Source organism: Staurois parvus, unplaced genomic scaffold, assembly GCF_062004578.1.
Source record: "Staurois parvus isolate SC_StPar_1 unplaced genomic scaffold, SC_StPar_1.0 ptg000233l, whole genome shotgun sequence".
Lineage (NCBI taxonomy): Eukaryota > Metazoa > Chordata > Amphibia > Anura > Ranidae > Staurois > Staurois parvus.
The window spans coordinates 1620348-1643731 of record NW_028318029.1 but is presented as its reverse complement, the minus strand read 5'-3'; the positions used below and the strand labels follow the sequence as shown (position 1 = coordinate 1643731).

The 23384-nt window shown below is 41.5% G+C and overlaps 1 protein-coding gene across 1 annotated transcript in view; it reads right to left on the bottom strand.

The window, feature by feature from the left end:
- The window catches only part of ITGBL1 (integrin subunit beta like 1), a 321794-nt gene that overhangs the window by 163899 nt on the left and 134511 nt on the right, over positions 1-23384 (bottom strand). The window contains exons 6-7 of the mRNA XM_089679952.1: positions 21862-22002; positions 15504-15650 (exon numbers count right to left, since the gene is read on the bottom strand). Coding sequence (XP_089536078.1) covers positions 15504-15650; positions 21862-22002 — 288 coding nt within the window. The remainder of the gene's footprint in view (positions 1-15503; positions 15651-21861; positions 22003-23384) is intronic.

The following is a 23384-nucleotide window of genomic DNA, read 5'->3' as shown; positions in this document are numbered from 1 at the left end:
AAACCATCTCCTGTAGAACAAACAATAAATTATTTACTTTCTTAAGTCTTGTCTCAAGGATTACATTTGCCACCATAAGTAAACCACAAGCTGCAATAGCTTTAGCAGGTTAAATCAAACTTCAGCTGTACTTAAAGCAATTCAGACAAGGGCAGTAAGTGTAAAATAGTTCCTAAGTCTAAAACTGTAATACTTTCTCAGCCTTAACAAAAGCTGACGGCATGGGGGGAAAAACTGTCTGGAGTAGCTATTCCACTAAAATGATAAGGTCAGGATATTTCTGGACACGTAAGATTGGAAACATGGTTGACTACAATACAAAGGGATAATGCCATGGAAAAATGTTACCGAAATTATTATTGTAGAATCATAATAAATGTAAATTTAATTGCTACAGCAACACAAAAGAGCTATATTTATAAAGCAGTGAATGTGACTTGCAGCAAACTTTCATTGGTTGTGAATCAATCACTGTCATGAACCATAAAGGTGTGGTGAATTTTTGGTGAATGTCAAATTCTATTCTTTATAACTATACCCCGTCGTACAAAACTAATTTTGTATGACACATTCCTGAACTGAATTCTTTTACAATGAGTACGAAAAATGTCCAACATTAAAGTTATAATGTTTATCTAAAAAATATCCAAGATATAAAGTTACAATTAAACATTTCAATTTCAACTTGCCAATTATTGTCAGGGTGATAGAAGTAGAGGTGAGTGAATGTATACAGGCTAGCATTAAAGACAACTTCCCCAATGGATCATGTTGATTAACCCTAGGAGGGACAGTGCTGGATTTAGGCCTCCTGAGCTCTGTTTGAGCTGTGGACCCTGCCCGTGGAGACTTAGTAAGAGGTCTATTGGACCATTTTTCACAAATTCACTAATAAACATGACAAAATAAATAAGTAATGGACTCCACCAAGTTGAAGGCAGAGTGGTTTCCATTCCATAGCACTGACTCACTGCTGCTTTCTCTCCTTGCGCAGGTTGACTGGTTTTGTATCTGAACCCCTCTTGTACAACCCCAATTCCAAAAAAGTTGGAAGGCGGTGTAAAATCTACATAAAAACAGAATGCAATGATTTGCAAATCTCATAAACTCATACTTTATTCACAATAGAAAACATATAAAACGTTTAAACTGAGAAAATGTACCATTTTAAGAAAAAAATAAGGTAATATTCAAATTGATGGCAGCAACACATCTCAAAAAAAAATTGGGACAGGGCAACAAAAATTTGGTAAAGTAAGTGGTATTGAAAAGAAAGAGCTGGAAGAACATTTTGCAACTAATTAGGTTAACTGGCAACAGGTCAGTAACATGACTGGATATAAAAACAACATCTTAGAGAAGCAGAGCAGTTGATTTACTAAAACTGGAGAATGCAAAATCTAGTGCAGCTGTGCATGAAAACCAAACAGCTTCCATTTTTTTTTGGTCAAAGCTTAACTGAACAAACTGAACTTAGAAACTGATTGGCTCTTATTATTATTATTATTATTATACAGGATTTATATAGCGCCAACAGTTTGTACAGCACTTTACAAAATGAAGGCAGACATATAGTTACAACACAATTAGCTGCAAGAGGCATTAGAGGGCCCTGCTAGAGCTTACACTCTAAGAGGGAGGGTCAAGTGATACAAAGGGTAATAACTATGGGATGTGAGCTGATGGAGAAAGTAAAAACACAGTGCATTAGTTATAAGCATGACAAGCTTCTTTAACCTCCCTGGCGGTATTCCCGAGTGTAGCTCGGGGTAAAGTTTCTGTACCAAAAGCGGTAACCCCGAGCTACACTCGGGCTTACCATGCGGTGCTGCATAGGGAGTCCCTGCAGAGCTTACCTTGTCCTTCGCTCCCGCAATGTGTCCCCTGCAGCATCCCTGGCCATCTCCTCCGGCTGATGCTGGCATCCGGCTTCTGTGTTCCGGTCCCTGTGATGTCGGGACGTACGGGCGGCGGCGGCGGGAAGTTTGAAAATTTTAAAAAAATTTCATTTTTTTCAAAACGAATTTTACATAGTAAAACATTGCTGTTTCAAACCATTTCACATACATTTTGTCCCTAGTGCTTTGTCCTGTCCCCTGCATTTTGACTGTTCTTTCTGCCTGGAAACTTAGAAAAGTCCATGGCGTCCAAAAAGTGTCCCTTTAGGTCAAAAGCGGGTTTAGATCAGCTAGAGAACAGCGATAGTAAATCAGAACTACTTGCAGAATTGAGTGATAATGATTTGTGGATCAGACACTGAAAACAATTTTGCGACTTTGCTCAGTGATGTGCAAACTTGGCGCTATATTTCAAATTTCAGTGTTTTTGGTTTGATTATATTATTGAATTAAATGTATTATTATTATATTATTATTTTTTATGATTATTTATTAAATTATAATTTATGATTTTGTGTTTCAAATTTTATCATACCCGGGATGTTTAATAGACTCTTGTTCGGACAGATTTCAGTGAGTTATTCCTAAATATTACAGCCTACAATAAAAAAAACTACATATTTCCATGCAAAATAATGGTACCGATTTCAGCACCAAAAATTTGAAATAATCATACCGCCAGGGAGGTTAAAGAGAAGGGTTTTCAGGGCTTGTCTAAAGGTGAATAGATAAGGAGATACTCGGACAGATTGGGATAGGGAGTTCTATAGGATGGAAAAAGCTCTGGAGAAGTCTTGGAGGTGAGCATTGGAGGAGGTGACATGGGAACTAGAGAACAGGAGGTCTTGGGACGATGGAAGAGAGTGGTTTGGTTGGTATTTTGAGACCAGGTTAGAGATGTAGCAGGGGACCAGGTTGTGGATGGCTTTGAAGTTGTTGGTATTACTTTGAATTTTATTCATTGGGAGAGTTGAAGCCAGTGGAGGGATTGGCAAAGAGGGGTACTAGACACTCACTGAATGGTTGGCAAGGTAGATGAGTCTGGCAGCAGCATTCATGATGGACTGAAGGGAGATAGCCTATGTAAAGGTAAGCCAATGAGGACAGAGTTGCAGTAGTTGAGGCAAGAGATAACCAGGGAGTGAATTAGAAGCTTTGTGGTATCATTGGTTAACCACCTCCCGCCCGCCATATAGTAATATGACGGACACAAGGTGGTTCTCTCGTTCTGGGAGGACTTTATATGACGTCCTCCCATTCTAACCGTGCAAGTGAGGCTCCCGGAGCGTGCAGCGCAGGGATCGGCGGTGCGCTGTGTCCCTTGGACACAGCGGATCACAGATCCACGGAAAGAGCCGAAGATGTCGACTCGGTCATGTGATCAGCTGTGTCCAATCACAGCTGATCACATGTAAACAGGGAAATGCCGGTTATCAGCATTTCTCTCCTCTTGTGCTGTCACGCTGACACCTCGAGAGGAGAGGAAAGTCGGTAATCAGCATTCCGCTGTGGAGACATGTACACTGATCATCAGAGCACTGATGATCAGTGTGCCCTAATGATCAGTGTAGCTGATGCAGTGCCACCTGTCAGTGCTCATCAGTGCCAGCTGTCACTGCTCATCAGTGCCACGTGCCAGTGCCCATCAGTGCCACATCAATGCCACATATCAGTGCCTACCAGTGCACATCAATGCCACATATCAGTGCCCATCTGAGCTGCCTTTCAGTGTCACCCATCAGTGCCAGTCAGTTGCACCTATCAATACCAGTCAGTGCCACCTATCAGTGCTGCCAATCGGTGCCACCTATCAGTGTCGGTCAGTGACGTCTATCAGTGCCCATCAGTGATGCCTATCAGTGCCCGTTAGTGCTGCCTATCCGTGCCAGTCAGTGCCGCCTAACAGTGCCAGTCAGTGCCGCCTATCAGTGCCATATATCAGTGCTGCCTTTCAGTGCCCATCAGTAATGCCTGTCAATGCCCATCAGTGCCACCTACCAGTGCCTCCTCATTAGTGCCCATCAGTGCCACCTATCAGTGTCCATCAGTGCAGCCTATCAGTGCCCATCACTGCAGCCTCATTAGCGCACATCAGTGAAGGAGAAAAATCACTTATTTACTAAATTTTATAACAAAAACTAAGAAAAAACTTTTTTTTTTTTTCAAAATTTTCTGTGGCTTTTGGTTTGTTTAAGAAAATATAAAAAACCCAGAGTTGATTAATTACCACCAAAATAAAGCTTTATCTATCACAAGAAAATGATAAAAATGTCATATGGGTACAGTGTTGCATGACAGCGCAATTGTCATTTAAAGTGCAACAGCTTTGAAAGATGGAAATTGGCCTGGGCAGGAAGGGGGTATAAGTGCCCTGTAGGCTTGTGGTTAACAAGGGGCGTATTCTGGAGATGTTGTGGAGGTTGGGGTGGCATGATTTAGACAGGGATTAGATGTGGGCCTGAAAGGACAGTTCAGAATCCAGGGTTACACCCCTAGCACCCTGAGATGAGAGAACAGGTTGATAGTTGTGTCATTAATCTTGACCAAGAAATCAGGGGATGGGGCACATGGGGGAGGAAATATTATGAGCTCAGTTTTGGATAGATTGAGTTTTAGGAAGTCGTGTGACATCCAGTTTGATATGTCTGCTAATAAATCAGTGATACGTGAGGAAATTGATGGGGTGAGCTGAGGCGTAGAGAGATAGATTTGTATGTCATCAGCATAGAAATGGTATTGGAAAGCATGGAAAGCTATCAGCTGACCCAGGGAAGAGGTGTAGATTGAGAATAGGAGAGGTCCAAGAACAAAACCTTGGGGGATCCCAATGTTAAGAGGAATAGAAGAGGAGAAAGTAGAGTTGTAAACTACACTGAAGGTGCAGTTAGATAGGTAAGATGCAAACCAACGGAGAGTACAGTCACAGAGACAAAGGAAATAGAACTTTTTGAGGAGGAGGGGGTGGTCAACTGTGTCAAATGTCCAAGAGTAAAAGTAAGGAATAGTGACCATTGGTTTTAGCTGTTAGTAAATTGTTTGTGAGTTTTAGGAGACTGTGGAGTGTTGTGGGTGAAATGCAAACTGAAGGGGTTAGGTAGCAGCTCAGCTGGTTGTAGACTAGATGTTCAAGGAGTTTGGAGGCAAAAGGGAGTAAGAAGATGGGTATTAGGTTGTTAAGACTGATATGGTCCTGATATGAGGCCTTTTTAAGTATGGGGGTAACTAGTGCATTTTTGAGAGGATATGGGAGGATGCCAGTTGAAAGGGAGAGATTGAAGATATTAGATAGGATAGAGACAGGGTGACCGTAGTATTTGCAAGGAAACAGTGTCCAGGGGACAGGTGGTTAGGTGGGCGTTAGAAAAAAATGTAGTGACTTTCTCTATAGTAGCTGGGTTAAACAAGGGAAATATTGACCATGCAGGTGGACAAGGAGTGTAAGGTGATGGAGATATCTGTACAGTGGAGATCTCGTCACAATTTGTGTCAATATTATTTTTTAAGTACTTATCTCCTGGGCAATGATTAAGTTAGTGGGTAGAAGTAAAGAAGGACGAAGTAGAGAGCAGCTGCACCAGATTTTGCACTCTCCAGTTTTAGTAGATCAACCCAGAGTGCCTCAGAAATAAAGGTGGGTAGAGATTCCTCAATCTGTGAAAAGCTGCATCTACCAATTGTCAAACAAGTTCCTCAATGTAAACTTACAAAGACTTTTAATATAACATGATCTACAGTACATAATATTGTCAAAAGGCTCTAAAACTTTGGAGAAATCTGATTTCTGAAAATGCTGCAATTGCTGAAATGCTGCTGTCTGCAAAACTGTTCTGTGGTCAGACAAATCAAAATTTGACATTCTATAGTACCTTGTCCTCTGGACTAAAGAGGAGAGGGAACTTTCAGCTTAAAATGAAAAATTAAAAACCCGTGTGCAATCACTATAAGTGACACACAAAATTGGGCACAAAAGTGAAAAGTGTTGCCGCTGTCTTCATATGTCCACGCCACATATATAATAAACAGTATTCTTATCAGGACAGAGCTACAATGTTGCAGGACAAAAAGATTCCTGTCGAAGACCTCACACTAGTGAAAGGTAATGTATCCCTTTGTATGAATGAAATCATAATAGAATCAAATGTCCATACATAAAGTCCTCCTATCAGAACTAAAGAGATAAAATCAAAGTCACATCCTTATCAAATTCCATCCAGATAAGATCCCTTATATTCAGTGTATGAAGTAATGATAAATAGAGTCACCACTTGTGAAGTACCAACACCAATTGCCTCTTACCTGATGGAAAGACCTACTTAATTTCGGTCTAGTGCCTTTAACCCTGTTGTCTCTGGGTTACGGGGATATCCTTCATTTTATAGGAATCAGAGCCTCCGGTGCAGATAAATCATGGGAATATGTTTGGAAAAAATACTGACATAGTGTGTACCCGTATACACAATTTATAAAAGGATAATGCACCCTATTTGTGAGTGTATTCATTTTTATCATTGTTTAATAAATTGTGTATACGGGTGTACACAAATCAATGTATATACTGGCAGGATCAAAACACAGGAAACTATGTTACAGGGGTCTTAGATAAACAATATATGTTATGTTATTACTATTGACAGACCACATCATAGATTGTCATTTTTTTGCTTCAGTCATAGTTCTACCTGAAGACATTAGTTACCAAGGCCATTTAATTTGTTTCTCAATAAAATACAATAGTGTAAAAAGAAATGTGGAACCCACCTGTAGCCACCATACACTTATGAACAGCAAGTGGAGGTTTGTTTTTTCTCCAGCACCATTGATAAACACTGTTGAAAAAATCACCCCTGGGCAGCTGTTGCACCAATAATGGCTGTGAAGCAAAGCACTTCACAGATACAATGAGGGGAATTTATCAAACCTGGAGCAGCCAGAATCTGAAGTAGCTGTGCATGGCAACCAATCCGATTCTGTATTTTATTTTCAAAGCTTAACTGAACATGTTGAAGGCAGAAGCCTATTGGTTGTCATTCTCAAAAGCTCCAGATTCTGTCTGCTCCAGTTTCGATACCCCCAGTGTACAGTCCAATTGACTCTGTACCATGTGATCACTGTGATCACAGCAATCACAAATGTAAACACACTACTGTTCACAATATTGATCCCTCCCCTTATTCTTAAAATGGAGGGAGGAGAGGATATAGAAGTAATCCATGAACTGGAAAAAAATGAATTATGATCATCAGCACCTATTTATTCATGTGACTGCAAACACAAACTTTTTTTAAAATAACAAACAGTTATGGGGCTAAGAGTGGCTGGAGAGCTGGGGGCTGGTATTGCTTCTCTGGAGGGGGAGGGGCACTGAGGGGGAGGGGGGCTGTGCAGATGAGCTGAATGAGACTGTGAAGACTGAGGATGGGGGGAGCTGGGAAGACTGAAGATTGGTGGAGCTGGGGAGACTGGGGATGTGAGGAGGGGAGAGCTGGGAAGACTGGGAAGACTGAGGGGGTACTGTGAAAGCTAATGATGAGGGGGCTGTGAAACCTGAGGAGGGGCTGGACTGTGCAGACTGAGGATGGATGGTACTGTGAAGACTGAGAATAGGGAGAGGGACTGCGCAGACTGAGGATAGGTAGGGACTGTGCAGCCTGAGAATCGGGGGACTGTGAAACCTGAGGCTAGGGGGCTGTGCAGCCTGAGGACTAGAAGGACTATGCAGACTGAGGATAGAGGAGAACTGTGAAGACTGAGGATGGGGAGGGAGCTTGGAAGACTAGACTAAGGATGGGGGGACAGCTGGGAAAACTGAAGAAGGGGAGAGGGGCTGGGAAGACTGAGGATGGGGGGAGCTGGGAAGATTAAGGATGGGGAAGGGAGCTAGGAAGACTGAGGGGGACTGTGAAACCTGAGGAGGGACTGGGCTGTGCAGGCTAAGGATAGGGGGGCTGTGCAGGCTAAGGATGGGGGGAAGGACTGTAAAGCCTAAGAATGGGAGGTACTGTGAAGACTGAGGATGGGGGGCTGTGAAGATGGAGGATAGGGTGACTGTGAAGACTGAGGATTGGGAGGGACTTTGCAGCTTGAGGATGGGGGGCTGTGCAGTCTGAGGATGAGGAGGACTGTGAAGCCTGAGATTGGGGGGCTGTGAAGCCTGAGGATGGGGGACTGTGAAGACTTAGAATGGAGGGCTGTGAAGCCTGAGGATGGGGGACATTGAAGACTGAGGATGGGGGGCTGTGAAGATTGAGGATGGGGTGATTGTGAAGCCTGAAGATGGGGAGGGATTGTGCAGCCTTAGCATGGGGAGAGACTGTGAAGCCTGAGCATGAGGAGAAACTGTGCAGCCTGAGGATGGGAGGCCGAGAAGCCTGAAGATGGGGGATACAGTGAAGATTGAGGATGAAGAGAGGGACTGCAGACTGAGGATGAGGGGGGCTGTGAAGCCTGAGGATGGGGGTCTGTGAATATTGTGAAGCCTGAGAATTGGGTGGCTGTGAAGCGTACAAATAAGGGGGGGAGCTGTGCAGAGGAGCCTGAGGATGGGGGAACCGTGAAGCCTGAGGATGGGGGAACTGTGCTGGCTGAGGATGATGGGGGGGTTGTGAAGCCTGATGATGGGGGCTGTGCAGACCAAGGATGGAAGACTGAAGATATGGCAGGGGATGGTGAAGACTGAGGATGTTGGAGGGGATGGTGAAGACTGTGGATGTGGGAGGGGACTGTGTGGATATGGGAGGGGACTGTGAGAACTGAGCATAGGGGGGACTGTGAAGACTAAGGATGGAGGAGACTGTGAAGACTGAGGATGGAGAGGGGGACTGTGAAAATTGAGGATGAAGATGGGGACTGTGAAGATTGAGGATGGGCAGGGGGACTGTGAAGACTGAGGATAGGGGGAACTGTGCAGACATTCTCACTCCTGCACCATATACACTATATTGTACATTACACACTTCTCACCAAAGGGTTCATTGTCTTAACAATTGCTGGTTGCTACGCAGTGTCTGACTACTTCAATGAAGTTCTTCTGTAAGGTAGGCTCAGATAAAATGTTAGCTCTCTATTTTCAGTGTACACAAAATCATGTGCAATGGAATTTTTTAAAAATGATGAAGTTTATACATGTCTGTGACACTCTTGCTTGCGGCACAGCAATGTAAGCATATTTTATGGATACAAGAAGGCTTGTGCTTTAGTTAACCACAACCCTTTAAGCCCCTCCCACTGTCAACACAATTTGGCTACACTCACCATTTGCTGCGGTGCCACCACATTACTACTCCACTTGAGGCTCCCAAACACACCCAAGATCTTTTACAATCCTAATAAACCCCAGCCACAATGAAAACCATACACACTCTTTGCCTCAGTGCACTAAGCATGCCAAATTTTTTTTTTCAATCAAGCAGTGGGACCCAGTTTATGATCTTGCACACAGGCCCACAGATTTCATAAAACACCACTAAGTAGGACTAATCATAAAATTTCATATCTGCATTTTAAAACAGCAAGGTAAGTTCTAGGCCCATTCACATGTATTAACAGCCTAATCTTAGCTGCTCTGCTGAAAACTGCTTGTTCACAGAGCTTTATAAGCTCTGATTTACACACCTAACTGAATGAGCTTTTAATTAAAAGAATTGACTTGTCCTTCTCCACTCTTTTCCCATTGGTGCCTGCTCTGTTCATATAGGCCCACAATAATTTGGCTGTGTAATTTCATCAAAAACATATAATGCTTTGTGACATCAATGTTATGGGTATACCTTGTGCTAAATGTTTTCTTGTAAAATACAGATTATATACAGATACACGCACATATATATATATATATATATATATATATATATATATATATATATATATATATACAGTATATAGTACACCTCTCACATTTTTGTAAATATTTTATTATATCTTTTCATGTGACAACACTGAAAGAATGACACTTTGCTACAATGTAAAGTAGTGAGTGTACAGCTTGTATAACAGTGTAAATTTGCTGTCCCCTCAAAATGACTCAACACACAGCCATTAATGTCTAAACCGCTGGCCACAAAAGTTAGTACACCCCAAAGTGAAAATGTCCAACTTGGACCCAAAGGGGTTTATTTACTAAAGCTGGAGAGTCCAAAATCAGACTCACTTCTGCATAGAAACCAATCAGCTTCCAGGTTTCATTGCCAAAGCTTCATTGAACAAGCTGAGGTTAGAAGCTGATTGGTTTCTATGCAGAAGGGAGTCTGATTTTGGACTCTCCAGCTTTAGTAAATAAACCCCAAAGTGTCAATATTTTGTGTGGCCACCATTATTTTCCAGCACTGCCTTAACCCTCTTGGGAATGGAGTTCACCAGAGCTTCACAGGTTGCCACTGGAGTCCTCTTCCACTCCTCCATGATGACATCACGGAGCTGGTGGATGTTAGAGACCTTGCGCTCCTCCACCTTCCATTTGAGGATGCCCCACAGATGCTCAATAGTGTTTAGGTCTGGAAAAATGCTTGGCCAGTCCATCACCTTTACCCTCAGCTTCTTTAGCAAGGCAGTGGTCATCTTGGAGGTGTGTTTGGGGTCGTTACCATGTTGGAATACTGCTCTGCTGCCCAGTCTCTGAAGGCAGGGGATCATGCTCTGCTTCAGTAAGTTACAGTACATGTTGGCATTCATGGTTCCCTCAATAAACTGTAGCTCCCCAATGCCAGCAGCACTCATGCAGCCCCAGACCACGACACTCCCACCACCATGCTTGACTGTAGGCAAGCCACACTTGTATTTGTATTTGTATTTGTACTCCTCTCCGGGTTGCCACCATCTGAACAAAATTATCTTGGTCTCATCAGACCACAGGACATGGTTCCAGTAAACTCACAAGTCTATTTCCCAAAGACAACCTCTGGATATGATGCTGAGCATGTGCACTCAACTTCTTGGTCGACCTTGGCGAGGCCTGTTCTGAGTGGAACCTGTCTTGTTAAACTGCTATATGATCTTGGCCACCGTGCTGCAGCTCAGTTTCAGGGTCTTGGCAATCTTCTTACAGCCTAGGCCATCTTTATGTAGAGCAACAATTCTTTTTTTCAGATCCTCAGAGAGTTCTTTGCCATGAGGTGCCATTTTGAACTTCTAGTGACCAGTTAAAATATAAATACTCAAAGTGACTCTAAACGCTGGTTTAAAATAATGATTACTTTTGAACAGTGGTACTGACTAGTATGCCAGCATTATTCTTTTCCCTCCCTTCTCTCCATCACTTAGCTAACCTGACCCCAGTGCTGGCAGAAAAGGACAAGGGAGGTGCAAACAAGGATGCTGTGTAGGCATCCAACATCCTCTTTATCAGCAAATGGCATAATTGGTTATTAGGATACCAGTGGCTGGTCCACATAGTGCCCAAGGCTGTAAAGCTACACCATGAAAACCTATGGCTTTGTGTAACTAAAAAGCTGACTAGATCCACTCATTGGGCTGTACACAATTTTTGGGCATTCTAAACTCTGGTTTAAAAAAAAATTACCTGTGCACAGTGGCACTGACTAGTTTTCCAGTGTTATTCTTCTCCCTCAGTTTCTCTTCACCACTTAGCTAACATGACCCCAGTGCTAACGGAGAGGGATAAGGGAGGTGCAAAAGAGAATGCTGTGCAAGCACCAAATGTCCTCCTTATCAGCCAATGGCATCTTTAGTTATTAGGATACCAGTGGCTGGTCCGCACAGTGCCCAAGACAGTAAAGCTGCACCATTAAAACCTATGGCTTTGTGTAACAAAAAGGCCGACTTGATCCACCCATTGGGTTGTACACAATTTTTGGGCAATTTGGGCTATCTTTAGGCACTTTGCCAAGGCACCCTTGAGGAACCCAGAAGGCACCCTGGTTGTTTTGTGTCACATTAACATTAAAATAAAATTGACTAAATCCAGCACAAGTTCCCAGTAAATTCATTAGTTTATAATTTTACCAAACTATAATTTACAGATCTAAATAAATTTTACTAGATATTAATCCAATGTTTCCAAAACATTTATACACAGGTAATCCAGCATAAAGTGTACACTTGTCAAGGGGTGCTAGAAATTATGGTGCTTGGTTATAGAAGTACTCCAGTTTCCTCCCACACTCCAAAGACATGCTGGTAGGTTAATTGGATCCTGTCTAAATTGGCCCTTGTATATGAATGTGAGTTAGGGACCTTAGATTGTACACCCCTTGAGGGATAGGGACTGATGTGAATGTACAATATATATATGTAAAGCGCTGTGTAAATTGACAGCGCTATATAAGTACCTGTAATAAATAATAAATAAATAGAAGTGTACATTGTTATCTACGCTGGACGGTGGTTTTCAGCAAAATCTACTGCATGCTATTATGGAATTTTACAAATGTTGCAAATATGCACTGCAGAAGACATGAAAATTCTGTATAACACAAATTAGGATAAACCCTTTTGTTTAATATGTTTCTGATGTATAATCTGCATTGCTAGAATTACCAGTCCATAGAGAAAAAAATACTGCCATACAAAGTAATTATGAATGAGCGCTTGTGATCTCTTAGAGCATAGCTGTTATTTTGTCAATTTTCGATCCCTGAAGCTGCTTAGTGAAATTTGCTATAAAAAGGTTTACATGAGCCAGCAGAATTTAGTTAGTTTCTAGCTACATGGTGCAAATAGAATGACCATGGATTGCTGATACTGATAGTTGTACTTCTGATGGAAGCTCTGTCAACATCTTGGTCCTGAATTTTATCTGTAAAAACACCTGCCCATACCTGCTGTTTGAGCAGTCTAAACTCAACTCCATGACAATGTCTAACTGTATTTCATTACTCCATATATGTATATGATTTCTACTCACTTTTGGATCGTATGACTGATCTTGGTAACAATAAAAAAAAAAATCAACCATTGGATATAACATTTCATCAATGTTATTTTCTGATTACAACTAAGCTGATCTTGCAGAGCCAACTTGATGATTTTAAATATTTTAAGTCAGGCATACATATAATAAAATATTAACAGGCACAGTAACTGCAATGTGACAAACTGCCAGGAAGAAAAGGTAATATCCTTAGCCTCAGGTGTTGAAAAGGATTAACTGACAATTAACGAAGATGAATAGGTCTTCTTATGAGGAACTTTATAGATTTAGAAGCATTTACAATTTGTATGTCATAAATAAGATAAAACAAAGTGGCAGATGCATCCTTCAATGCTCCTTGGATGTCTCCTTTATATAATATGAATTCTACCAGGTACTGAATATTCAGCATTGGGGCCCTCCAACATATCCTATGACCCTTAGTAAATGGTCAACATTCTACACCTGCAAGATCAATGGTTTCCCAGCCATGACCCAAGTCAACGTAGATTTACTAAAACTGGTTCACTCAGAATCTTGTGCAGCTGTGTATGGTAGCCAATCAGCTTCTAACTTCAGATTGCTCAATTAAGCTTTTGGCAATAAAACCTGGATACTGATTGGTTTCTATGCAGACCTGCACCAGATTTTGCACTCTCCAGTTTTAGTAAATAACCCCCCAATGTTTCTCATATTTTTTCAGTCATGGCACCCCAGCCTAAAAAAAAAAAGAAGCCTTGCTAGATTAGAAAGTCAGTCCAGATTGTACATAGTGCAGGGGTCAGAAGTAAACGTAACATACAGACATACATACACACTTATACATATAAACATACACATGCATATGTATACACACACATACATACATGCATGCATAAACTTACATACATACACACTCATGTACACACACATACATGTAACCTTTTAAAGAACCAGAGTTTTACTGTACATGGCTGACCCAGATGTCATTCAAGTTCATGTTTGCCCATTGCACTATCATATCATAAGTGTGTCGCGCTTCACAATATATATTGAATCAATAAAAAACATATGACTTAAAATGATATAAACATGAAAAAAAACACGTGCTTCAAACAGTGCAATATCCTGTGCTACAAAACATAAATATAAAAAATATATGTGCACAATCATAAATTATTATAAAGTCCACTTTGTGCTTCAAATCTTACCAGTGCCAATAGATGTGAAGTGCAACACTCCCAGTGCTAAAGAATAGGTGTACGCTCACCTTACCGATTAGCCAAACTAAGTGGCTAATATCGCTTTTGTCCCATCAGGACTAAATGGTATTTTCCATGCTGGGTGCTTATTTCCACATTCGAATGGATAGGCTTGTGTTACCAACTTTCTCCCAACAGGGGTCTCCCTCACTTCTTTCTATCCACACTGAGCCTTGGTGGATGGATGGGGTAAAACTGTATATTGCTTCCACCTCCCGGTAATGGGGGATAACATAGAAAAGGAAGTAACAATAGTGCTTTATCCTTTTTAAAAATTAGGTGCTTTTATTAAGAAGAAAATTCGCACTTACACATTACAGTGCAATTACAGACGATTGAACTGTGCCCAGATCCTCAGTTTGTACTTGCCGGTTCTCCACATCAGCGTTGTGACGTCAGAGCCCCTCCCCTACGCGTTACGCCACAGGGTCACGTGGCTTCATCAGGGGGAATCAATACGTATCAATCAATCAATATGTATACACACACATACATACATGCATGCATAAACTTACATACATACACACTCATGTACACATACATGTAGCCTTTTAAAGAACCAGAGTTTTACTGTACATGGTGACCCAGATGTCATTCAAGTTCATGTTTGCCCATTGCACTGCTGGATGAAATGTTTGTTGGGAGGCAGAGCAGGTCAGGACTCAGGAAGCAACCTTCACGCACCCTCTTGCCCCCTTGCCCCAACCCTAAGTTTGATTAGCACACAAATGCTCTCTGTTGCCCTAATCAAACTCCCACTCTTTGCCAACATACAGTTTAGCGTTTTTCTGCTTCTACTTTCTAGCCCAGCCTTTCTCAGCTGGGATGCAGCAGCACCCCTGATGAACCCAGATGGCATCTCAGTTGATAAACGCTAAATCTAAACGAATGTACATAAAAAAGCTTCATTTTTATTCACCTTAGGCCTCATGTACACTGGACATTTTTTCTGCTGCTCCTAGAGACGTCTGGTGTTTTTTCTGCCTCTAAATGCCTCTACATGTTAGCCTATGTGTCCATGCATGAATAGGTTTTTAGAGGAATTTAGAGGCAGGGGACTTTAGAGGCAAAAAATCCCCACTCCCAGTGGGTCCAGGTGCAGCAGCGTTTTGAGAGAAAAAAAATGCTTAATGATTGTGTACACTTGTAAATGCATCTAAACGCTTATTACCAGAATGGCCAAGGAAGTGAATTAATGCCCATGTGCTTGATGTGCCTAAATGCGCCTAAATGTGTTCAAAATTTTTACAAGCATCAGATGTCTTTTCTGCCAAAACACTGCTGCCAAGAGGAAAGGCTTCTAGGAGAGATGGCTAAACATCCAGTGTGCATAAGACCTTATTGGTCTTTATTATGTTTCAGTGAATGGAAAATATTTGGAAATAAAAATAACATTTTCATAGTAATTCATGAATAACTGACTGCTACAGTATAAGGTGCATATGTGTGTGTATAGTATATACAAGCACCATCCACTAAACATCAGTCTCAGTCACTCACCTCGTCCAGAACATGGTTGAGAAGAGGTTCCCTGGCATTTTTTCTTGCTTTCATCTACTGACAAACCACAGGACCGTGGGTGTTCACATTTCCTTCCAGTCCATCCTTCTTTGCAATCACATCGCCCACAGTTACATTGCCCATGACCTGCACCAGTAATCACAAACTTCAATCAAAGCCTACTCTAAGCAAACAAAGACAAAAATGTTTGAAATGTCACACTGATATATAAAGTAATGTCACGCTGATTCATAAAATAGAACATCACTGTCAAACGTTAAGGTTCATACACAGATTTTGGTAAACTTTTTAAGCCATAAATTACAGCATGGGAGAGTCAAAAGGAAATATAAGCATTTATCTGTAAGTTGGTTTATCTTGAGAAATACAGTTGTTTGCCTCAGTTAAGTATTATTGTACTCTGTCATGAACCTCATTTTAAACAATCTCCCAGCCTAAACATTTTGCCTTTTTTCTCTACTGTTCAGATACTGCTATGACTGCTAAAAGCACACACTATAATTGGATATTAGTTCTTCCACTGCCTTTTGTTCTGTGAGTACTGGCAACCATCTGAAGTCAAATGAATCAGAGTCAGCTAGAGTGCCAGTAACCAAAAATAGTTTATACCTATAGTTTATTTATCAGTTCTTGTCTGGTTAGAATGAACTACAAAGTATTGTAGCTGTGCAGTACAGAGAGAACTTGCAACAGGGCAGTACTGTGTGCATGGAAATCAGGCATGCAGGCTGCTGGAGTGCTTCTTTTCTATTCATAGTTTACAAAAGATTTTTATTTTGAAGGATATTATATTTAGAAGCAAAATGCATTAAAATATGCATGGAGATCTTAATATATATATATATATATATATATATATATATATATATTTATATTTAGCATTAATAAATAGCAAAGTGCATAGACTGAAGGACCAAAAATGCAGTGGTCGAGCAAGAAATCAACTTAAACTGGCCATCTGGCCATACATGGACCAAAATTTGGCCAGTCCAGAAGGGATAGGCTGAATTTCAATCCATGTGTGGCCACTGTGGTTCAACAGAAGGCAATCTACCCATTGGGGTTGATTTACTAAAACTGGAGAGCACAAAATCTGGTGTAGCTGTGCATGGTAACCTATCGGCCTCAAATTTCATCTTGTTTAATTAAGCCTGGACAATAAAACCTGGAAGTTGATTGGTTTCTATGCAGAGCTGCACCAGATTTTGCACTTTCCATTTTTAGTAAATCTACCCCATTGACTTCTGTTCAACCTCCCTGACGGTTGATCTGTGCATTCTGACAGCGGGGTAGTCTCCCTGCTTTCAGAATATAATGAAACAGCATGGAGGATTTTCCCATCCACACTGAGTGTATGGATGGGGGAATCAGGTCAGTTTTTTTGACTGACCCATGTATGGCCAGCTTTAGACTTGGCACAAACCAGTGGGACCTGTCCCAAAATTCTGGAGAAGGGTGGTCTTTATTGAGGATGTATGACTAAAAAGCCATAGCTTTGGTTTGGAAACCTGGCAAAGAGACTAAGCTATGTGTTAAAATAAGAACTGATGTGAAATAAAATGGCAACAGGTGCTTTGGATTGATTAGTCCAAATTTGGCTATAACAAAAGGCAGTTTGTTTGCCGAAGGTCTGGAGAGCAGTAGAAGGATGAGAGTCAGCAGGCAACAATGAAACATGGTGAAGGCTCCTTGAAGTTTTGAGGCTGCATACTGTATCTGCACATTGAGTTGGGGATTTGGTAAAAATGAATGTCCCTCAATGCTGAGGAAGAAAGGCTGCACACCTGGCTTAAACATAATAATTTCTATGATTAAGTCTGTAAGGGAGCAGTTGCATTACTTGTACGGCTGAATACTTTTTTGGAGCTTTCCCCTAAATCTCATTAGGACATGAAGTAATCCAGCACTGCGACTACCTATCTTAATGGAACCTAAATGCCTCAAATTGTGTATTATAAAATCTTGGGTTCCTTGCTTGTCAGGAAGACAGACATAAATACTGGTGACTGTAAGTTTATTAGTATTTTGTAGGTTACAGCTGCATCTATGACCCAATTCATTAAGGCAGCACAAAGAACTCTGATGATGTGCAAAGTGCAACATTTATGAGCACCCAATCAGAAATAATCTTTCACAGATGTGACTACAGTAAACTAAAATATGACTGATTACTATAAATTGCAACATCCTGCCTCTCTGCATAATTTTGATAAAGTAACACTAAAGGTTGCCAGTCAAAGCTTTCACCTTATTTTGCTTCTTCAGAAAGAATGACTCCAGGTCTGTCATTACAGACTGCTGAATGAAATATAAATTAATAATGTGCATCAAGCATTTACTCAATATTAATGACACATTACCTAACTCCTACTATGGACATGTTGTGTATGCAAAGTATTCCCAGCATTTCTTCTAGGGTATTTCCTGCTTGCAAGATTTTAAACTACATCTGAAGTGATTTTGAATAATGATTAAAACGTGCAATAAAAGATAGCCCTTTGATAATGGCCTCCTGTAATTGCTTTCCATGGCTCTGCTGATGTGATGTGACAGCTCAAGTCTTGGTCTTGCTGTCCAGTGACGTCAGCAGCATAACACAAAGTAATTACCACCCTGTTATCAATGCCTTGACATTTATTTCCATCAACGATGGTCTTTTCTATCCCAGCCCTCTACCAGCTGATACATTTTGAATGTGTGAAAAAAGCATAATTAAAAAAGACTTTAGTAAACATAAAATATTTATCATATAGTAATAGTATAGAAACCTCTACACGCTACTAAGGTAAAACAGCATTGTAACTAAAATTGTAAATAGAAAATCTTCAAGAGCTTAAAGTGATTGTACAGGATCGGATATTAAAAAAAATAAAAAACACGTTATACTTAGCAGCCCAATCCTCCTCTTTTTAGGGTTTCCCGTCAGCACTCCTGGCTCCTTCTACCCTCTGAGTTCCCCCAGAGCAACCTGTTTGCTATGGGGGCAGACATGTGGGCTTGCTCCCGAGTTAGCTCTGTGTGTCCATTGATGGCCCTACCCCTGCTCCCTCCTCACTGACTGTAATTGACAGCAGCAGGTGCCAATGGCTACTACTGCTGTCTCTGAGACAATAAGGAGGGAGAGAGCCAAGAGAGCCTCTGCTCTTGTGCACATTACTGGATCAAGATCAAGCTTAGGTAAGTATGGGGGGGGGGACACTGCATGCAGAAGGCTTTTTACCATAATGCAGGGAATGCATTAAGGTAAAAATAAGGTAAAGAATGCCAAACAACCTAATTAAATAATGACATCTAGTAGTAGCTCACTGCATGGGCAAAATTGCCAAAAGGAAACTTGCTGTTATGTTACATATAATGACACCACTACAAAAGGTCTGTTACATTTGTAGGCACTGTTGCTTGTCAGCAGACTGTATACACAAGTACATTTAAATGCTATCAAAATGTTTCTGAAGTCTAGCCTATTACCTGACTACAATACAACTAAGCCAAACCTGAGAATCGTTCTACTGATAAAAGATCATAGCTAGTAGGGTATAATGAGTCAAAGAGAGTGGCAAACAAAAAAATCCTTAAGAGTCCAAAGTCTTATATTGTTCAAATGACAAGTTACAACAAGCAGGGCAAAGGACAGCCAATGTGTTTCAGTAGCCACAAAATCCCCCTTCATCAGAGTTGGATGAAATGATTTATTGCTAAAGGATAAATTCACCTTTTAACAAAAAATAATAAATGCAACTTTTTTGCTGGTAAAAAAATGTGTACTTATTATTTTTTGTTTCTGGAGCCTCTAAAGCATTGCACCAGCAATCAGCAGATCACTGCAGCCATGAAGGTCTCCTGCAGTCCTGTCAGTGTATATGTTTGCCCTTACACCTTGTACAGGCAAGCAGTTACCTACTGACAGGAAAATACTCAGTGAACTACCATAGTGTTCCACAGTACCTTGGTAGTTCATTAAGAACTACAAGCTTGTAGTTCATTCATTCACAGAACACTGTGAATGAATGATGTGGCTGGCTGGGTGGGCGGAGGTGTTTTTTAAAAACTGTGACAACTAGCAGGAGGGACAAGAAACTCCATTAACTATCACAACGGGGATCAAGGGGGGTGCAGGGGCAGTTCCATTCATTACAAGTTACACCCTTACAGGGGCGGACTGACAACTCATGGGGCCCCCAGGTAATAGGGGATCATGGGGCCCCTGTGTCCTTGCCCAAACTCAAAAAAGCCTATGAAAAAGTTACCAGGGGCATCTCATGGGGCCCCCTACTGAACCCAGGCCCTCGGGCAGTGCCCGAGTTTCCAAATGGTCAGTCTGCCCCTGCACCCGGAAAATGAGTGTAACATGTCACGTTACGAAACGTGAACTTATCCTTTAAATGGACTCAAAAATTCTCCTAAGCAGACTGATCTGCAGGTAGAAGATGTTATAAACAACAGTCATGCTGGTGTTTACAGCAGAAGTGGGATGAAGGGAGATTTTGTGGCCCCTGAAACGCATTGGCTGTTCTTTGCCCAGTTTGTTGTAACCAGTTGAACAATAAAGACTTTGGACTCTTAACGACTTTTTATTTGGCACTCTTTTTGACCCATTATACACATGACCATATCTAGGGGAGTGCTGGAGTGGGCTGTGCCCCCCAGATTTCAGTTGTGCCCCCCTCCAAGCCGGGTGCACCCCAATGTACATTGTGCCCATGACTGCTGAGCTCCCACCCATCCCTGCTCTCAGGGCCGGCCGCAGCGAACTAAAGTAAACAGTCTGGACAGGAGAAGTGACAGCGGCAGAGAAGAGAAAACGGGGAGGAGGTGCAGGCTTCTCTATGATTTCCCTCCTCCTGTCATGAAAGCGATCCTAGATACAGAAGTTTACACAGGATCGCTCTTAGATCTGATGGTACACGGCTTGATTACCATCTCCTCCAAAGACTGTTCAAGTCCTGTAAATGAATGTAGGAGGCAGGTAATCAGGCCGTCAGGTCTAAGAGTGATCCTTTGTAACCTTCTGTATGGAGGATTGCTGTTATGACAGGAGCAGGGAGATCACAGAGAGCCTGCATCCCCTCACTGCTCCTTTAGTTCCCACATGTAAGATTGGGGGAGAGGGAGCTTGTAGAAGAGAGGTAGTGTGTGTGTGTGTGGGGGGGCTGTTTGTGCTGGGAAGGGTAATGGGGGGGATGTGTTAGGAGGCAGGATTGGGGAGAATTCGTTTTAGGAAGGTGGAATTGGGAGGGGGGATTATTGCTAGGAGGGGGGAACTGGGGATGATTTGTGCTAGGAGAGAGATTTGCGTGGGGGCAGGGATTTATGCTGGGAAGGGTAATTTGTAGGTGGTTGTGCTGGGAGTGGGGATTGGGGAGGAAGGACCGGGGGGATTTCTACTAGTAGAGGGGATTGGGGGGGGGTGTGTACTAAGAGAGGTTTGGGGGGTGGGATTTGTGCTAGGAGGGTAGATGTGGGGGGAGGATTTACACTAGGAGTGGGGATTTGATAGGATTTGTACTGGGCGGAGATCGGGGAGAGAATTTATACATAGGAGGGGGAATGTGGGGAAAGAGTTTGATTTTTTTGGGCATGTAAGATTTGTGGGGAATTGGAGAGGGATTTGAGCTGGAAAGTGGGATTGGGGGGAAAAGATTTGTGCTGGGAGGAGGATTTGGATATTGAGGATGGGGAATGTTTGCATTTTTGGTTGAGTAGAATTTGGGCTTGCAGAGGGAATGTATGCTTAGGGGGTGAGCATTTTGATTAGTGCTGTTTTTTTTGGGGGGTGGAAGGTGGGGGCGCAGTTTGCCACCTTCACTTTAAGTGCTAGATGACCTTGTCCCGGCACTGCCTACACTACACACAAGGCACTTAACAGATCTTCTCCTCCCCACATAACACATAGCTGAGATCAGATTTCCTAAAAGGCACAGCAATAATCTGCATAATGTGTAACTGACTTCTATGTTGCAGGTCTGACCTGTGAAATTCCCAGATTGGGTTGGCAATTGCAGCAGCCAGATACACACTGTGTGGAGGGATACCAATCTCAGCTGTATGTTGTGAGCGGAGGAGGAGATCTCTTAAGTGCCTTGCCAGTAGTCAACTCTGCTGACCACTGTCTTCTGCCATGCTGACTCCTGTACCCTGACCTGTTAACCCTTGTTCTCTGTTCTGCTAACCCCTGTGCACTGCCAAGATATCCCAATGTACACTGCCCTACAAACTAATGGCCTCTGTACACTGCCCTACAAACTGATGACCCTATCCTCTGCCCTGCTAACCCCCTGTACACTGCTCTACTGACTTTTATACACAGTCATTTTACTTAGTAGTGAATATTCCTTACCTGAGCAGAAGTCATCAGAATATCTGTCATACACAGATTTACAGTTCCTTTCATCACACTCACAGGTGTCACCATGAATATCTCCCCAATCACCTGTTGGGTCCACATCATGGCAGGTGCATTCGCCACATACACATGTTCCTTAAGCAAAAAGAAAAGAAAACAAATTATTTTGATCATAAAAGAAATGGAAAATATCTCAAGCATAATGCTGATTGTCCTAGCATATTTGGCACCATATTATTGCTGGGTAAAGCATTAATATTTTATATTGAATCACAATAGTTGTATAATTACATAACCTAAAGCTGAACTCTAAGAATGTAAAAAAAACATGTTGCTCACTAAACTAATTATGTATTCTGCTACATTTCTTTGGTTAAAAAATAAATCAATGTATAGCTGTATAACTTCCCTTGACACGTTTCGTCATCTGACTTTTTCATATCCCCTATGAATAAGTCTGGTGACGAAACGCGTATAGGGAAGTGACGTCAAACGCACACGAGAACCGGAAGTGAAGCAGCAGTCATTTTAACTAGGGCAAGAAGCACACCAAATATTCTGTAGGCTCTTAGGACTACAGAAAGGTGTAAAATTACTGGTACAATGCGGTTTTAAAGGCTTATGTAATGTGAGTGTATCCAATAAAGTATTTATCTGGTGTATTAGCGATATTACACTATTATATTTCTCATATATTTTGGCATCTTGATGGAGTATGATGTAAGGAGGATTATGGAGCTTGTATGCTGATGGACCCAGATGACAGAAGGAGAGAGGGTTATCCCTAAGGATCCTTTCCTGAGGGCTGTATGACTGCCAAATGGTATCTGGAGTAAGGCGAGATTATTTAGAAGTTTTGGTAAGGGTATTTACTCCATACTTTCAATAGAAGTGAACACTGTTTTTCACTTGCTGTGTGGCACAACGTATGATTCACTAACACGTTTTGCACCTTATTCACTGTAGAGGATTCACAAGTGTGGTATTTAATTGAGTGCATTCACTTATTGTTTTACTATATTTATTTATAAGGATAATGCACTATGTATTTTTCTTTCTGTTTTTGAGGTGACTTTGATCGTGAAAGCCCATGGGAGGCTTTAAATATTGGGACAATTGTGTGAAATCACTTATATAATTTTTTTTGAAGGACACTGGTGCTGATATTACAATTTTTGGACTTTAATCATTTTGGACTATAATAATAATTTTGGACTTTATGGAGTTAGTTTATGGTTAGTTTATCTTTGTGTTAGGTGGCATATTTATAATTATTATTTTGACAACTTCAAGGGTGAATGTGTAATTTATGCAACTAGGGTTATATTTAATTTAGCACATTGGATTTTGGAGTGGTATTATTATTATCATCTACTCTGAGATAACTCCAGATTCCCATAGTGCTGATTAGATAGAGCAACTAGTCCACAAATTCTATAGAGCAACCTAATTTACACCTGTGTCTATCTTTGTAAATAATGATCATAGCTATTTATTTATTACAGGTACTTGTATAG